Source organism: Procambarus clarkii, chromosome 36, assembly GCF_040958095.1.
Source record: "Procambarus clarkii isolate CNS0578487 chromosome 36, FALCON_Pclarkii_2.0, whole genome shotgun sequence".
In the NCBI taxonomy this organism is placed as follows: Eukaryota; Metazoa; Arthropoda; class Malacostraca; order Decapoda; family Cambaridae; genus Procambarus; species Procambarus clarkii.
In genome coordinates, this window is record NC_091185.1 from 10,915,112 (window position 1) to 10,934,845 (window position 19,734).

The 19,734-nt window shown below is 44.9% G+C and overlaps 1 protein-coding gene across 1 annotated transcript in view; it reads left to right on the forward strand.

The window, feature by feature from the left end:
* LOC123756198 (uncharacterized) overlaps nucleotides 1-19,734 on the forward strand; it is a 103,918-nt gene that overhangs the window by 57,982 nt on the left and 26,202 nt on the right. Inside the window, exon 5 of the mRNA XM_069336637.1 lies at nucleotides 6,890-7,182. Coding sequence (XP_069192738.1) covers nucleotides 6,890-7,126 — 237 coding nt within the window. The 3' untranslated portion in view covers nucleotides 7,127-7,182. The remainder of the gene's footprint in view (nucleotides 1-6,889; nucleotides 7,183-19,734) is intronic.

The window sequence follows — 19,734 nt, forward strand, 5'->3', positions numbered from 1 at the left end:
TTGCATAGATTGTGACGTCACCTAGTGCTAAAGTAAGGTTGCTGTAAGATTTTCACACCTATGTGCTAAAGAGTGTTTGATATAATCCCTCATTGGACTCGCTTGTGACGTCATACGCCGCTAAAGCAACGTTTCCTATTGGTGGAACAACACGCCTTGAAGTTGATGATGACGTATCTAATAAAGATCATAAGAACATCGCATACCATAGACAATCTTTTTCATGCATTTAAGTTAGTCTCTACTACAAGTAGTAGGCATCCATCAATCCCGTGAGGTTATGGAGTTGTGCCCTGGGTGTCTAGTTGTTATAGTCTAGTTGGATGCAGCGCCTACTGTGGCTGTGAAGGCCAACCCGAGAATGACAGTCTCGACTGTAGCGAGCGCAAATAAATGCTGAAGGGGGTGTGTCTGACAGTGGTCGAAAACTCCTCTGAAGTCAATTATACTCTGCCTGCCTCTTCAGTTCATCCTCGAATTGCTAGGGTACCTTCTGCACTTTGCATCTCCAGGCAGATCTGTCCGCAGCTGCTGCCTCCCAAGTGTTGATGTCGATGTTCGTCTACTTGAGGTCGCGTTTATTGAAACGCGGCTGAGGTCTTCCGGTGGGTCTCCTTCCTGATGCCAGTTCTCCATACAAGAGGTCCTTCGGTATGCGGCCATCGACCATGCGTGTGACATGTCCCAGCCATCACATGCATCAATGTTCACACTTCAGGAGCGTGAACATTGAAGGGACTCCTGTTCTCTCGAGTACTGTGTTGTTGGTGACGTGGTCTTTCCACGAGATGTCAAGGATGCATCTCAGGTTCTGCATGTGAAAGGTATTGAGCCGTCTTTCCTGGCGAGAGCGCAGGGTCCAGGATTCCGAGCCGTAGAGAAGTGTACTCACCACACATATGCCATGTAGACTTGTGCCTTGGTGTGCACTTTCAGTTTGATATTTTCCCAAATGCGCTTTGTGAGCCTAGCCAGTGTTGTTGCGACTTTCCCGATATGTCTGTTGAGCTCAGTGTCCAGGGAAAGGGTGTCTGAGATTGTGGAGACCAGGTACACAAACTCGTGAACTGCCTCCAGCACATAGTCTGCTATATTTATACAGGGAAGCTCATTGACATCTTGTCCCATCACCTGTGTCTTCTTCAGGCTGATTGTCAGGCCGAATGCGGAACAGGCTGTGGCAAAGGGGTCGAGTAGCTGCTGCAGGCCTTCTGCTGTGTGTGTGGTGATCGCTGCGTCATCGGCAAAGAGGAACTCCCTGAGGATTCGCATCTGTACTTTCGTCTTTGCTCGGAGTCTGGATAGATTATAGAGCTATCCATCAGATCTTGTACGGAGATAGATGCCCTCTGTGGTTGTTCCAAAGGCATGCTTGACGAGGATCGCGAAGAAGATGCCGAACAGGATTGGAGCAAGAACACACCCCTGTTTAACACCACTGTTGATGTTGAATGGCTCAGAAGTTGAGCCGTTGTACATGACTGTTCCCTTCACATCCCTTCAGGTCCTTGTGGAACGATTGTATCATGCTGAGTAGGGTGGATGGGCAGCCAATTTTGGCCGAGATCTTGAAGAGTTCGTCCCTGCTCACGAAGTTGAAGGCCTTTGTAAGGTCAATGAAGGCGATGTACAAAGCTTTTCTCTGCTCCCTGCACTTTTCTTGAAGCTGTCTCGTGTTAGTGGTCGACCTCTCTGCTCGGAAATCACACTGTGACTCAGGGTACAATCTTTCGGCAAGAATCTGAAGTCTGACCATGACGACCCTGGCGAAGAGTTTGCCGACGACGCTGAGGAGGGATATGCCGCGATAGTTGTTGACATCGCTTCTGTCACCTTTATTTATGTAGAGAGTGATGATGTTTGCATCTCTCATGTCTTGCGACACCGAACCCTCCCTCCAGCACTGGCACAGAAGTTCATGAAGCTCAGTTTTAAGTGTTCCACGAGCGCACTTGAGGACTTCAGGCGGAATCCCGTCGTCTCCTGGGGCTTTCCCTGAGAAAAGTGAATCCACTGCTTTCTCAACTTCTTCCACAGTCGGTTCAAGATTAAGTTCTTCCATGATGGGCAGGCACTCGATTGCATCCAAAGCCTCTACGCTGACCAAGTTCTCTCTGGAGTAGAGTTCGGAGTAATGTTCCACCCAGCGATTCATCTGTTGATCACGGTCTTTAATGATCTCTCCAGTGGCTGACTTCAGAGGAGCCGCCCTGTTTTGTGTAGGGCCTTTTGCCTATTTGATCCTTTCGTATATGCTCTTATGTTGTCGATAGTGGGCGCAGTCTGGAAGCTGGAACAGAGTCGAAGCCAGTAATCGTTAGTACAGCACCTTGCAGTTTGTTGAACTCTACTGCGGGCAAGTACAGAGGGCCTGTAGGTTCCTTTCTAAGGGCAGGTTCTTGTAGAATGAGAGAGCTCGTCTCTTTTCCTCTACGAGGGGTAACAGTTCCTCTGCACTGGCCTCGAACCAATCTGCTGACTTGTTCTGCCCCTTACCAAAGGTGGATATGGCAGTGTTGAAAATAGCGCCCCTGAGATGTAACCACCTCTCACTTGCACTATCGCAGGGTGGTACAGGAAGGGCATTTACCAGCGCCGCAGTGAATTCCTCCACCTTGTGAAAGTCACGGGTCTTGTTTACGTTCATGCATGGTCTTCCTTCCTCCTTTGCTCTGTGAATTTTCCGGGGCTGTAACTTTACTCTGCAAACGACGAGAGAGTGGTCAGTGTCGCAATCTGCGCTCTGGAAGCTGCAGGTCAGTTTGGCATTTCTCAGATTGCTACACCCCGTAAGTACCAGGTCGAGTTGGTGGCAATGCTTAGACCTGGGGTGTCTCCAGGAAACCTTATTCTGGGGCTTGGTGTCGAAGAAGGAATTGGTGATGCAGAGATCATGACGACAGCAGAACTCCAGGAGACGCTGCCTACTCTCATTCATCTTCCCAAATTCAAACTGGTCCAGGCAGGAAGGCCAAGAGCTGTGATCAGAACCAACTCTTGCATTAAAATCTCCCAGGAGGAAGACTGGCTCTTGTTAAGGTATCTCTCTGAGAGTTAGGCTGAGGTCATCATAGAACTTGTCCTTCGCTTCGGTAAAGGAGGTCAGTGTTGGTGCATATTTTTTTTTTTTTTTTAATACATTAGGTACATCTGCATTTGTGCAGCTACCCTAGACTATATGAAGGGGAGTACAGTGTGTCAAAAAGCTAGCTACGTGATGCTAAAAAATCCCCATCACACAGGATGGTTAGTCATACAGAGGCATGTGATCAGTACTCTGCACTGGCAGACTCTGGGTGCATTATAAGGATATAATGAACAAGAGTGAGCAAGGTAGCAACGATACTAAAAGTCCCCATCTCGCAGGATGGTTAGTCATACAGGGCCATATATTCAGTAGCCTCCACTGGCAAATTTTGGGTACACTATAAGGATATCTTCAAGAACACGAGAGTGAATAAAGTAATTGTAAAGCACGAGAGTGAATAAAGTAATTGCAAAGCTCCAGGTTTGCAATTACTTTATTCACTCTCGTGTTCTTGAAAATACACGTTACATCTGTCTATGTGTTGGTGCATAGGTGTTGATGAGGCCGACCATTCCTGCTGCTGTATGAAGCTGAAGTTTGATGATCCTTGCAGACCTCTCCGTGGGCGGTACTATGGACCCAAACAACCTGTTCCTGATGGCAAAGCCAATGCCATGCTCCCTTACCTTTTCTGAAGGTTTGCCCTACCAGAAGAAGGTAGAGTCCTTCTCCTGTATGCTGCCAGTCGCGGGCAGACGTGTCTCCTGCAGGGTGACTATGTCCATCAGGAGCCTGCGTAGTTCATTGTTGATCGCAGCTGTCTTGCGGGCGTCGTTCACTTCCAGTAGATCTTCCGAGAGACCCGGTGTCATGGTCCTTACATTCCATGTGCCCAGTTTGAGAGCTGGGTGGCTCTGTGTTTGTTTTCTTTTGCCTGGTGCATGGTTGACGATCCGCTTATTGGATTGTGGCCTAAGCCACACGCACCCAGTGGAGCAGGCGGATCATGGCGGGACAGCACCTTATTGGCTTGGGGCTGCCCAGCTTGAGGCGGGCGGTAGCTGTCCTATGAAATCGGATGATTTCTCCCACTGACGGAAGCAACCCCTGGCGCTTCACTCTATGCTAATTGAGTGGTAGGCTTATCACCGGCAACTGTCGCTTCCCGTGTTGAGCCATTGCCAAGGCGGGGCTGGAGTGTCCTCTCCAGGGTACAGGCCTGGGCAGTAATTATGGAGAACCGGCTGTTGCCCATGCAGCAGATCCAGCCTCTCCACGCCACCGATGTGATCCAAGGGAAGGGCGGCACCGATATGCTTGGCACCAGTGTCGTCACAGGAGTTGCCAGAATGTAGCTGTAAACAGCTGCAAACTGCCTTAGGGACTCCGACTCCGGATTTTTCCTCAGGGTTGACTCCCGAAGCCTTTCTCATGAGTGGGTTTAGCCACAAGACTGTAGAGGTTTGAATTCGGGGTTTTCCTTCCCCTAGATGAGCTTCCATTCCAGGCTAGCGAGTCCCATCTACCTGAAGCAACTGGTTTTAAGGCGCCAGAGGCCCACCTTCGCCCCTTCTCCTGTTGGTAGAAGCAGTTCTGCCGGGCCTAGAGGCTAAGCCACACGTGCAGACCAGGAGCTGGACTTGGTTGTCAGAGGCTGTTTGAGACGCACTCCATCAGGGGCACATTACAGGCTGTGGGAGCTTATCTCTACAACCCATCCCCCCCCCCCCCCCCGGCTATAACAACCCTTGGAACTAAGGGTTCCAAATGGAACTACTACAAGTACTTGACCGAATAGACTATTCTGTAGTTAGGAGAAGAGAGAATGAATGGGTCTTCTGCAGTTTACATAGGTAACACGTTTAAATGGTATAAGTAGATACAAGGGGGGATAACACTAGGCTATAATTAAGCAATAGATAAGTTTTATAATTTATTTGGGGATAATATGGGAGAATAGAGGTGAGCACATTGTTCTAATTCCAGGCTTCTCAAACATGGCTATTTCTGCAGTTTTATCTGTAACGTACGATTATGTTACGTTGTTGGGTAGAGTAGATACACAGTGTTTAGTGAGTTTCATATTTATTTAGTAGTCCTGGATACAACAGTGTCGTAGACGTTGAGATGGGGCTTGGAGCAGAGCAGAGAGCTGAGTGTGGCCGGAGTCGCGGAGTTCTATGTGGGAGAGCGTTGTAGCTCGATGCGGTCCTAGTCTGCTGTCTGTTCTGTGTCGAAGCTGTAGCGTCTTGGAGACGATTAGAAATGCCTACGCCGAGTGCTACATTCTTGACTGGAAATTGTACTGTCGACTGTTCGATTGATTGATTGATGAAGATTAAGCCACCCAAGAGGTGGCACGGGCATGAATAGCCCGTAAGTGGTGGCCCTTTTGAGCCATTACCAGTATCAAGAGCTGATACTGGAGATCTGTGGAGGTGCAACTGCACCTTGCGTGACGGGAGATGTCTCCCGGACCAAGTGGTGACCAAATGGTGGTCGACTGTTCGCAATTCGCTTGGTTATATTCGGTGACTACACCTCAGCTTCCTCCACTAGGACAGGTGGACGGAAGAACACTAGGAGAGGTGGATGGAAGAACTGTTACCTGTAAATAGGCATAGGATTGTAGCTTGTGTAGTTAGTGCTAATTAGTTATGCTATTAAGATAATGAGATAATGGAGCAAGTCTAAGGTTTACTTGCTACATATCTAATAGGGACAGTGGATGTATAGGTTAACATGGACTAGAAGTAAATGGGAGATCCTGTTTGGTCCCTACAAAGGCCTTCTGCAATTTATTTTTTTTATGTTCAATATGCGATCTTAGCTAGAAATTATCTTTTTAAAATAGAAAAAATATGAAAAAGGGTTTAAATATGCTATTAATTTAAGGAAAACAGGCTTAATATGGGAAGATTGAGTTAAATACCCTATCACAGAAAAACGGGCATATTGTGGAAAGATAAAGATGACGTCATTGAACAGTAGGCTTGACGGAAGGCGGCCCCTTAATCCCCTTGTCTTAAATATAAGAAATGAGAATAATTATGAAAATGTAGTTAAATATGCTATTACAGAAAACGGAACTTGTTGAGTGACGATTGGCTGACTGATGACGTCATTGACCATAAGGGTTTAGCTGTGTCTGTGCGGGTCACGGAGCTAATTGTATTTCACCATGACGGGAGGCGGCCTTTTAATCCACATGGGCCAGATTTCAGGGTCTAGAAGGGAACTGTTTAATTCCACCTTTGGAAAAATTATATATGAGGTGAGTTTGATAAATGATACGAAAAATAAAAATACCCCCTGGGCTACAGGCGACCGTTGAAAAGATTTGACCCCCCCCCCCCCCTGCCGGAACCGACAATGGGGGGAAAATGGATATCTCCTCCCCCCCCCCCTGCTAAAACCAGCCATTGAAAAAAACGAAGAGGCCGGTGTAAGGCATAACTTCCACTACTGGTGCAGGTGCGTGTAGGGAACCATCAGTGTAAGGTACAGTGTGGTGCAGATGGTGTGGTGTGGGTAGGGAACCATCAGTGTAAGGTACAGTGTGGTGCAGGTGGTGCGTGTAGGGAACCATCAGTGTAAGGTACAGTGTGGTGCAGGTGGTGTGGTGCGTGTAGGGAACCATCAGTGTAAGGTACAGTGTGGTGCAGGTGGTGTGTGTAGGGGAACCATCAGTGTAAGGTACAGTGTGGTGCAGGTGGTGTGGTGCGTGTAGGGAACCATCAGTGTAAGGTACAGTGTGGTGCAGGTGGTGTGTGTAGGGGAACCATCAGTGTAAGGTACAGTGTGGTGCAGGTGGTGTGGTGTGGGTAGGGAACCATCAGTGTAAGGTACAGTGTGGTACAGGTGCGGGTGGTGCGCGTCGGGAAGGTACGGAGGAGGAGCCTGGCAGCAGAAGTGTTGCCGCCCCAAGAGGACCTGGAGCCGGCCAGGGAGGAGGCGGAGTGGCTGGCCTGGAGGAGGGTCCACGACAGAGTGGAGGAGTGGCTGAGGGACAACACCCGGGTCGACCCCGACGAGTCTCACGTCGTGGCCATGTTACTGGAGACCGACAGCAAGAAGGCCGCGCTCCTCTCCAGTTGATACTCAGCCTTCCTGGGTGACACCAACACCGCCCCTCTCTACACCAGCTCATCTGGGTGAGTAGTGTGGTGTGTGTTACTGGACCAGTGTGTGAATGATCACACTGGGCAGGGGGCTGGTGGCATTGTGGACCTCATCTGGCCCACACCAGCGCCTCCTGTCCTCAGGCTATTCTCGTCCAGGCGGCGCCCAAACCCAAAGATGCATTCATCAGTTTTAACGTCCATTCTATTCAGAGTTTTTTTTTTCTCACATATAAGTTAATATTTTTTTATTTTAGAATGTGCTGAATAGTTAGGACGTACTTCGATAAAGTTAGGTGGTCAGGTTATCTCGAAAATTATTGGTATGTGTGATAAATGTTCAACCCATTCTCCTAATTACATAGTTCTATTTTTAACTTTTTGCATCATAGTACAAATTTAGACGTACTAAGCAATTTGTAGAACTTTGTACCATTCTCTCTAGAGTGGTATTGCGTACTATCCACATGAAGGCTGCATAATGTATTGTTAAAGTTATGTATAATGTTACATGCTTGTATAGCTGATATTAGTTAAGCATTCCTTAGGGTGGACCACCAAGAGGAGAATAAAAATTATACCAAGTTCCTTTAGTTGAAGGACCCCAAGATCCTAACATCCTTGAATTACTTCAAGCTGTGCTTGATACACACCAATCCAACTTACTCATATCAAGAGCAACAGTGGCTCCTTAAAAAAAAACGATCTTTGCCTCAGCTCGAATTGACAGCCTTACTCCTAGGATTGAAGCTGGCATCATATATCAACAAAACGCTCTACCGTCATTTCGACATGACGTGTCTGACAATGAAACAATACTCCAATGAGTATGCAACAATAACATTAAAATAACAATAACAATAATATCATTGAAATCAGAGAATTATCAGCCAAGCACACATTACTGTACATACCAACCAAGGAAAACCCACCTGACTATTTATCTCGAAGACTAAGGCTTAAAGAATTTGCCAGAGCCAACGTGTTGTTCAATGGACCCCAGTGGCCAGCTAGTCACCAGTGGCCTGAACGAAAACCACAAGTCATAATGACCAATGCCAAAGCTCCCTCCGAGTTAATGGAATTGCCATTGAATCCAGCAATTGATTGTACTCGGTACTCAAATTTAACTAAACTGATTACAGTCACCCAGAATGTGTTTTTGTTCTTAAATCAAAAAGTGATAAAATACAAGCTGAATCCAGGTGCCCTTAATTAAGGGTTAAACAAGCCCAGAAAGAAACTTACGTGGATGTTTATGAAAATCTCCCCCCAAAGACCATTTAAGATTTATTTGGGTTGATGCTGACAATTACGACAGTTTGTGTTTCGGAGGAACATAAGAATACAGATGTTGACTTGGATGTGAAACGTCCATGGTTTCTCCCGCGGAACCACTGAGTGATCAGATTGACAGTATTACATATACACCAACACTGCACACATCACGCTAGGTACTGGATACTCTCACCTCACTAAGACAGCAATAATGGCTCACACAGGGTCCCCAGACAGTTAAAGTTATACTGTAGTCATGTGTTGTCTGCAGAAGGCATGATGCTTCAGTGTGCCCTTCCCTAGGACCTTCACCACTCCAGTAGAAATAAGTAGTACACCTTCGTCCCTTTGAGACCACAGGTGTGGACTTCACGGGTGCTGTCATGCTCACAGGCACTAAAGACAGAAAACCAATTGAGGCTTACATCTGCCTGTTTACTTGTGCAACCATCCGAGGCGTTCGCCTTAAAGTGATTCCTGATATTATTGCAGAATCCAGGCGTTCAGCAGGCTTGCTTCGTGCAGATCCTCCCCCAAGTTGATGGCTTCGGACAGCAGGTCTAACTTGGTGGCTAGTGAGACATTCCTGAGGAAAATCTGTGATCATACAGCAGTATCACTGAAAATTCATACCCCTTTGAGCACAGTGGCATGTGCCACTGTGTCGCCCACCATTCTATGAGAGAATGGTGGGGGGGACAGTGAAATACTGTTTATGTAATACTCTACACCTCCAGAAGGTAGACCTCCAAGAGTTCCAAACCGAAGTCATGGAGATAGAGTCCCGAGTCAATAGCCCAACCTGTTCTCTTTATACCACGTCGCATTTTTACATATACTTTACCTAAGGCTAAAAACCTGACGTACACAAAAACGGTAGCGGCTCACGAAATTGACAATGCCCCATTTACTGCTGATGGGTCCTCTAGTTGGTTAGGTTAGGGTACTTTAACATGCCCGTTTCTTGATGTTGGGAACGTCAATTTCCCTTCCTTCGTCAACGAGAGTGACTTGGTTTAAGAGATATATGCATCTTTCCCCAAGTTATAAGCCAGTCGAATGACATCTTAACTTTTCTGCATGACTACTATTATAGGGCTAACTCCCTTATAACAGTATAAATTAACAACCTGGCGACATTGTCCTAGTGGAGAGCGACGACCCATGGTCAGAGTGACCTTTAGGTTGTGTTTCTGTTTACCCAGACAGCCAGGGAATCTTGAGAATAGTGAAAGTGCAGTGTAAAGGCACCACTTCTCTCCAAATTCTTGACGTCCTCCGAAAGCATATCAGAATGCAGCTCGAGGAGACTCGGAAACACACGAAACAGTCCAAGCGCTGAAAGGCCGGGAGGCCAAACAGCACAAACAAAGCCGACAACAAGGAACATGCGCAAAGAGCCAAAACGTGCCGACAGGCAGGGTAAGAACAGGGGAAAAGGCAGCATGAAAGGGCTCAAGAGAGCCCCCCAATAAACACTAAAACACACTCACAATCTCGAGTCACTCAAACGCCAAGGAACAGGAGAAAAAGAAAAGTTCGCTAGGAAGAATCAGAAATCTCACAACACATTCAACAGCGGAAAAGAGGTCCAGAACACAAAGGAGGCCGGGTCCAACTGCAAGGTAGAACCAGGCCACGCAGGAGGTACAGAAAATGCCTCACAAGCCCCAAAAGGGGCACCTGCTAGAAATGAAGCCTCTGTAAGGATGCCCTGGTGTACCCAAAGGCATCGAGAGGCAAACCAACTCTTACTGGGAGGAAGAGGGAATGAAAACTCCACTTCCTATAACCAAAGACCCTCCGCAGACGATGCAAGGAACCACAAAGAGTCAACGGGGACCATGGACCCAACACCGACTCTTCCCCAAGCCCCAGAAATTGCATTTGAGGGCCCCAGGACAGAGCCATTGTCCATGCCCACTGCCCGAGGACGACAGGCGGAGTCTAGGGAAGAGACCTCAAAGCGGTAGGCAGGTAAAAAAAAAGCCCATGCAGTAGCCTCGGCGGGACAAAAAGGCTCAACTGCTTTCATGCCCAAATCTGAAAAGGCAACCCCTAAGCCACATCCTGAGCCAAATATACCCTGCCCTGAGCCCGAAAACCCTAGACGTCACGGGGCGGGAAGCAGGGGGGGGGGAGGGAAAGACTGAAAGGAGAGTGAACCACGCTCGAGACACCCCCCCACATTTATTTATTTATTTATTTATTTATTTATTTATGCATATACAAGAATGTACATAAGGAATGTGAGGATACAAATATGGTAATTACAGTCTTGTAAAGCCACTAGCACGCGCAGCGTTTCGGGCAGAAACTCAACTCAACATGACTCAAAGAGTCGAAGCTAGGTGTCACCGACTACACAGGCAACACGACAGAGGCAGGCAGAATGAACCCCACCCTGTGGCACAGACAATGAGCAACCCTCATTGGGTTGCTCCTGCACAGCTCCTGCTCCCGCCCTTGTTTCTTCCTGCGTAGGAAACGAGGGCGGGGTCGGGGGTATCCCTGAGGGCCCCCTAACCCACGGATGAGTACCAGAGCCTGAAGAATACAATTCAAGCAGGAAATCCAGGCACTGGGACACGACGCCAGTACTCTTAAAAGTTCTTCGTAAATCAACCCAGCCTTACTGAGACGGCTGGGAAAACCTACCTCGGCGGGCTGAAGTGCAGCATGTATGCAACTAGTGCGCCCCACCAGCCATGGCGTTCCAACTTGGGAAAAGACGGAAGTGAAAAGCCTCAGACTCACCCCCAAGGCGAAGGCCACCACAAACAAGGGGTACCTCTAAGGAACGCTACCTGAACACTCCAGGGAAGGAAACCCTTGCAGCACAGGGGAAGCGCAAGGGAGCGCCCAGGAAAGGTAACCCTGAACACATACAGCTCCAAGTACACTAAACTCGTGGCGCACACATATAAAAGTGCAAGGAACAGCCACCAAGGCAAAAGAAATCCCAAGGAAAAACACTGAGGCCAGAGCGACTGTTGTAAACTCGGCACACACCAGAGGAGAACTGACTGCGGGAGGAGCCTGTGAGCCGTGGACACCACACATATAGCCCTCACCATGGCACTTAAGTAATTACATTTGATAATTACATGTTTCTGCAAAACCACTCCAAAATATTGCTACTCACCTCTGGTGACCTAAATCACTTATATGTAAAGTGTTACCTATCGTTCGTTACGGCTCGTGACCCTACAACAGCCAACTTTAAATGTCTAGGGTTATTACAACTGCTGTTCTCTAGAGCGGGTCACCAGTATAACCCCATAATATGTACTAAGCAACTTGGTAAAATTTTCCCTTAGGACTGAAGAAATATACATATACATTTATATATATATATATATATATATATATATATATATATATATATATATATATATATATATATATATATATATATATATATTCTATAAATCTCAATATGTAAGAACAGAATGTCACTAGATCACAAATATATCAAATTAAAATACTACTGTCTCTCCCAGAACAAATTTCTACTAATGACACAACAAGTAAACAGACTTATCTCCCACATGTTATTCCTTCAAGTCCCTTGAAGCTACTGACTCTCGCTCTGTCGCTACCCATAATCCTCTCCTCCTCTGCCTCATCCAGGATGAGGGATGGAAACTAAAGACTTTTTAATATTTAAAACTAATTGAACAACCACTTGTTCTCAAAACACATAAGAATGCAAATTAAATATAATAGTTACTTGCAAAATATATAAGTACAATGCCACCTGCTTAATTACAGTAAATAAACAATTATATATACTAAATAAAAGTGACATCTGGAACTCCCAAACTGAACAGGTCCAGCAATTCTAACTTCCCGAATCTAACAGGTATTGGACGTGTGAAGAGCAACCGCGCTCCTGTCCTCACTGACGCTGCCACACCACACGATAATTTACAAAAATATAATGTGTGTACATATATGATGAAATGGAACAAAAGTTTATTTTAAATTTATATACGTATCCAGCTAGGAGTACGTAACACTTCCACCTCCAAGAAAAAAAATGCAATGGATTGAAGATCAATGGCATTTTTTCAAAGTAAAATGTATGACACTTGAGATTTATGGTATGAATTACACCAAACATGTAAAAGTAATAAGAACACATTTCTGGACAAAAATGAAAACACTCCAAATATAGTCTTACAGGAAACTCAGAAATTTCAGTCTTATGACTATGTTCTACCAACCCATTCTCGCAAATTCGTAAAGTCAATATTGACCTATTAACTACGTGCATAGGTGATATACTAAACATAATAGATACCCTTAAAAAGATTCATAGAAAACACCGACCTTACCTAACCTTGTTAGTATCTTAAGATAAGCATCTTATTGCTTCGTAATTACAATTATTACTTAACCTATACCTATTATAGGTTAGGTAATAATTGTAATTACGAAGCAATAAGATGCTTATCTTAAGATACTAACAAGGTTAGGTAAGGTCGGTGTTTTCTATGAATCTTTTTAAGGGTATCTATTATGTTAAGTATGTCACCTATGCACATATTTAATAAGTCAATATTGACTTATTAAATTTGCGAGAACGGGTTGGTTCTACATATGTGTCACTGGAGTATGCAAATTTATCTCTCCAGGGTACTATCTCATTTATTTCACTTTGTTTCAGATCATATTTCACACACCTATCAACAACATTATCATGAAGAGAATTGTCAATAAAGGTAGCTGCATTCACACAGTTATCACGCAATTTATCTTTTTATCTGTTTCTACTATTTCTCTAAGATCAGTCCCGTATTTCCATGTGATCCCTTTTCCACATGGTGAAGTTTTCCAAGACAGACTCCGTTTTCCATTACTCCCTTTTTCTGGAGCTAAAGTACTTAATTGAAGCTGACTGGATGTTGAGTAGATTTGGGACTTCTTCTGGGTATGCTCTGACACAGACATCTGCTCTTCATCACTCTTGATCCTCTGTGGAACACATACTCTCGCCCAATGGATACTAAAATTAGAGAAATTAGCATTAAACCTCACAATTATGTATAAAACTTTCCCATTCATAGAACCTTCCGGAACACAACACACCGACTTAGCAACCCTTTGACCTTCAAACCAAGAAATACAACCCAAGATAAGTGCAAAGACTACCTGATCGAACTGACTCAGATGATCCATAAGGAACACAGAAATCAATTGCCTCATAACTCTGTCATAACGATCAGTGAAAGAAAACAGGCATATGCCTAGGCACCATATCTCAATCATAACTCTCAAGACAAGTTCACACCTCCTGATGGTGAACTTGAACACAATACACACTTTCATCAACCGTCTAGTCTTCCAAAAGACTAAATAAAACATGCCGAAAACTTTGCAACCCTCACCATCACTTCCCAAGTGATTTATGTCTGATGACAAACAATCAACCAAGAGGTTTAAGGGTCTTAACATCTTGAAGATGCACAGCAGATTACCTGAGAAACGCCCAAGGACAATCTGAAACCCTTCACAATGATTAACACTAGGTAGGATAACCTTATCCCCCAACTTGAAATACACACCTGGAGCCTCAAACATCTGCTCCCCAGTATGAATAAATCCTTCACCATCACTATGACTCTGAAAGTCAACTCCAATATGACTCTGAAAGTCAACTCCACACTTGAGTGGAACATACACTTTTATCACTAGTGCATCAAAATAACCTGGATCTGAATATAGAGACACTGCTCTAGTATAACTCACCACTTCCTCAGAACTGGATGCACAACCTACTTGAGTAAACTCTCTCTGCTCAACCACAAGGCTGGACAAAGATGTCCCACAGTCCATTACTTCACAAGACAATGGCTCCTGCAGAATAAAAGTAGATTTCAACATCCTACACACACTGACTCAATGTACCCAATGAGAAATACTCCTCATGGAATAAGAATCACAACTCCGCAACTTAGATCCAAATGATACTTTACCACTCTCAATGATTTTACCAAAATTTCCTCCCATGACTTCTGGAGCTGCTCGGAGTACTGTCTGCTCAGAATCAATAATATCACTACCAAGCTGGGTCACATCCTCACAGACAACTGAAGAGGGAGGCTCAATGGGTCTCCATCTACTCAACAGAAGCTGATCCTCTGGCTGCTTTCCCACACTCTCCAGAACTGGATCTACAGTACAGACTGTCTCCTTGCTTCTCTCTGAAATCTTAGGGTCAGTTCTACTCAATGCACATAAATTAAGGGAATCTGAAGCGAGCGGGCAAGTAACAGGTAGTTTGACCTCCTCCCCTATACTATCACCTTGACTAGGGTGAGGCGGGGCCTCTACAACAGACTTACTCTCGACAACTGATTCTAAACTTGGAGTGAGCGGGAATACTTCTGCCAACCCGACATCTTGTCCTAAACCATTCACTTGGCTGGAATACAATAGAGTCGTGGCTTTTAAGTTTCTCTCAACTCCTGGCACAACGTTCGTAGTGAGCGGGCAAGACAATGGTACATGGACATCCTTTCCCAATTTATTGGAATAAAGCAGAGTCATAGTATCAGGCTTACTCTCAACAACTAAATCGGCCACACAGGAATCTGGAACAACCACATCCCACTTCTCCACTGAAGGGGTACTGGTTACTGGAACAAATGCTTGAGTAACATTAGAACTGACAACTGGATTTATATTAGTACTGACATCAGCACAGGTAGAATGGACAAAACCATCTTCAACAGGTTGTTCATTCATAGAACTAACTTCAGCACAGGCAGAATAAACATGGTCTGCAACTGGCTGTTTACACAAACTGGGATCAATCTCACCCACAACATGATTTATGGCCACATCATTACCCAATATAACATCCACACCTAGGATGGGCAACTGTGTACTAACACCCACAGTGCATAAACTTGGTGTAATGGTGGATCTGAAATTAATGTCTATTAGAGGTAGAGTTTTACATCCTGCAAAACTCTGAAGAACAACAAACTTTCCAGTCTCTCTCTTTTCAACATCAGAAAGAATACTGGATGAAATTATGGTTTGGGAAGCACCTGTATCACGAAGAATAACCACTGGCTTCCACTTCCCATTAATACACAAAACTTCACCTGAAGACATATATGGTGAATACTGTTTCACCCAATTGGGGTTTACAGTTTCATGTTTATTAGTAAAATTATTTTGCACACCTCTACAATAAATGGGACCAGTTGGTCGTGTCATGTTCACAGAAAATGGTACCATCCGTTTTCTATGTGCGGCGGCTGAGACGCCAGATCGAGAAGGTAAACAATAGAGGGTACAGGACGCCCGCCAAGCTTGGTAGCTACTAGTCATGTAATCATATTAAGTATTAAAGTCAGTAACCAAGTCATGACTTTACATCAACCCTACAACCAAGACTTCCTCAGCTACACACAAACACCACATTGGCGACGAGGATGGGATGTGAACGCAGGTGTTTGTTCAGTTGCAAACACAAGGGAGAAGCATGCTGCCTGGAGGAGGAAGAGAAGCTGTGAGCGCCATACCCGATGCTGTATGCTAACCGATGCTATGTGCTAACCGATGCTGTGTGCTAAACGATGCTGTGTGCTAACCAATGCTGTGTGCTACCCAAGCTGTGTGCTACTCAAGCTGTGCTGAAGAAACTGTGTACTGAGGAATCTGCCGACGTTGTGTACGAAACGACGCTTTGATGTGTATAAAACCTGATGTTTTGGTTACGAAACGACGCTTCGTGCTACAAAATTCATCACACTGAACTGACTGCTGTAACAACTGCTGTACCAACTGCTGTACCAACTGCGGTGCCAACTGCTGTGCTGCTGCTGTGAGTAGGAACAACACATGTACACAAGGGCTAGGTAAGAAGTCAGTTGCTGCTATATTGTGCACTCTTGTCAACTTTTGCATTAAAATGCTTGTGTGCTTTGCAAAATTAAAGTAATTACAGTGAATTCTTGACTAACATATTCAGTGCAGTAAGTGTTTAATATTCTGAGGAACATTTAAGTGATAAGTTACATTTATTCAGTAAAAATGGCAAATATACCTCAGTTTCCTGCAATTGATCCTGACTGTGACCAGACAAACCTGTCACAGAGGTGGGTCAAATGGCTTAAAAGGTTTGAAAATTTGTTGATAGTTTCTGACATCAAAAGTGCTGAAAGAAAGCGTGCCTTTCTACTTCATTATGCAGGTGATAGAGTTTGTGACATCTTTGACACACTGAAAGACACTGGTGGTGCCAAAGATTATGACACTGTCAAAGCCAAACTAACAGAGCATTTCAAACCAAGGCAAAATACTGCAATGGAAATTATGCATTTCAGGAGAGCAAAACAACTCTCTAATGAAACTGTGGATCAATACCACACACGTCTGCAGGGTTTAGCAGCCCATTGTGAGTTTGCTGATGTTGACAAAGAAATCAAACAGCAAATAATTGAAACATGCACATCTACACGTCTCCGTCGAAGAGCTCTAGAACTTGTTGATGATGAAAGTTCTCTTACCAAGATACTGGATATTGCTCGTCGAATGGAAGATGCTGCACGTGATGCTCGTGTCATGGAGTGCAGTGCCAATAACGGTTCTGCCACTGTTACTAACAGTGATGAGGTACGTAAGGTTCAGGGAGGACATCGTAATCAAAGAAGATATCATGCCAAACCTAACAGTAAATTGAGCCGAGAACCACATCACACCTGGAGTCATGGAACAAGACTCAAGCAGTCACAACGACCCACATCAGAGGGTGTCAACAATAAATGTTACAATTGTGGAGGAGACTACCCACACCAAGATAATGTTTGTCCTGCTCAAGGTAAGAAGTGCTATGAGTGTGGAAAACTAGGTCATTTTGGTGCTATGTGTCGTTCTGCACTAAAGAAACCACAGTCAATGAATAAAAGCACTGTACGAGGATCAGGTCATAGGGGTCGAGGTGGTAAACACAATATTGCACCTCATATCCAGAATGTTAATAATATACAAGACAACATTTCATTACAACCAGTCTCAGATGACAGTGAATGTGATTATACTTATGGAGTACAAACAATCACAGAATGGAATGATCTTCCAAACAACCCAGAGACATGTGTATACATTGCTGGTATTTGTCTCAAAGTTCTCATTGACACTGGATCAAACATTGACACCATTGCCGAGTGCCACTATGAAAAATTTAAAAAACAGTTCCCAAAGCTTGAGAACTATAATGGCAAAGCCACTGCCTATGCTTCAAAGGTAGCCTTGCCAGTGATTGGAACTTTCACTGCAGAGATTAAGTCAAAGAATGCAATGCTCATTACTACATTCCATGTTGTTAGGAATGCAAAGGAGTCTTTACTCAGTTACAAGACTTCAACCAAATTGGGGCTACTTCAGCTTTCTAATGCTGTAGCAGTGGAATCTGCAAACAATGTTGATGGTATTGTTGCTGAATTTTCGGATCGATTTAAATCCATAGGTTGTTATACTGATAGCAAAGTACATCTGCATATCAACCCAGATGTAATTCCAGTTGCCCAACCACATCGCCGACAACCATTCCATACTCGCAAGAAAGTCGATGCCGAACTGGATAGGCTGATGGAACTAGATATCATTGAACCAGTAACAGGCCCAACACCATGGGTAAGCCCAATTGTCACTCCACCAAAGCCGAAGAATCCAGATGAGATACGCATTTGTGTGGACATGCGTGTTCCCAACAAAGCAATAATGCGTGAACGCCATCCTACCCCGACAGTAGATGATATGATCTACCGCTTGAATGGTGCAACTGTATTCAGCAAGTTAGATTTAAACAAGGGCTATCATCAGCTTGAACTTGATGAGGAGAGTCGATTCATCACAACGTTTACGACTCATCGAGGTCTGTATAGGTACAAGCGCCTGAGTTTTGGTATTAACAGTGCTGCCGAGGTATTCCAGCACATCATCAGCCAGGTATTGCAAGATATACCTAATGCTGACAACATGTCTGATGACATCATTGTTTATGGCCGTACCCAAGCTGAACACGACAAAGCTCTTCGTGCAACATTGCAACACTTACGAGAAAAGAATCTGACGCTAAGCCGAGCAAAGTGTGAGTTCAATCAACGTAAAATTGAATTCTTTGGACATGTACTTAGTGACAAAGGTCTGTCTCCAGATCCTAAGAAAGTTGCAGATATCAAGAATGCTGCACCTCCTTCAACGTCCACTGAAGTACATAGTTTTCTGGGAATGGCAAACTACTGTTCTCGCTTCATTCCAGATTTTGCTACCATTACAAAGCCTCTACGTGAGCTCCTGAAGAAAAATGCATCATGGTACTGGAGCGATATCGAGCAAAATGCATTTGATGCCGTGAAAGATGCACTAGTAGAGAATGCGACTGCTGCATACTTTGATCCATCAATGGACACTGAGTTAACAGTGGATGCTAGTCCTGTTGGTTTAGGTGCTGTTTTAGCCCAACACAAACCTGGTCAACCAGATTCCCGAGTAGTAATTGCCTACGCCAGCCGTTCTCTCACAGATGTTGAGCAACGATACAGTCAGACAGAGAAGGAAGCTCTTGCTCTTGTATGGGGCTGTGAACACTTCAATGTGTATCTGCTTGGTGCGCCCTTCACCACGATGGTCACTGACCACAAACCGTTGGAGACCATCTTCAATAATCCAAAGTCCAAACCACCAGCTCGCATTGAGAGATGGGCTCTTCGTCTGCAACCATACAACTTTACAGTGAAATACAAGCCGGGTGCAGGCAATCCCGCTGATTACATCAGTCGACATCCTGCAAACAGTTTCACCATCACCAAGCATCAGCAAGTTGCCGAGGAATATGTACACTCTGTAACCTGTGATGCAGTCCCTAAGGCTCTTACTCTTGATGAAATCCGTACTGCAACCCTAGAGGACCCAACTCTGCAAGCAACAGTGGATGCATTGACTAAGAAAAAGTTTCCACGCATCCCACCCTCAGGAGTTGACCAAGATGCATTCAAAGCACTTGAACGCATCCAGACAGAATTAAGTGTTACACAACAACGCGACACCGTGCTGCGAGGTACTCGTATCGTCATTCCAGCTGTTCTCCAGCAACGTGCTCTGAAGCTTGCACATCAAGGACACCAAGGTCTTGTTAGGACCAAACAGCTGCTACGAGAAAAGGTGTGGTTTCCTGGTATTGATCGTCAAGTAAAGGATATGCATGATGCCTGTGTCCCTTGCCAAGCTGCAGTGGATACTTCAAGACCAACACCTCTACAACCTTCACCACTACCTGCTGCACCA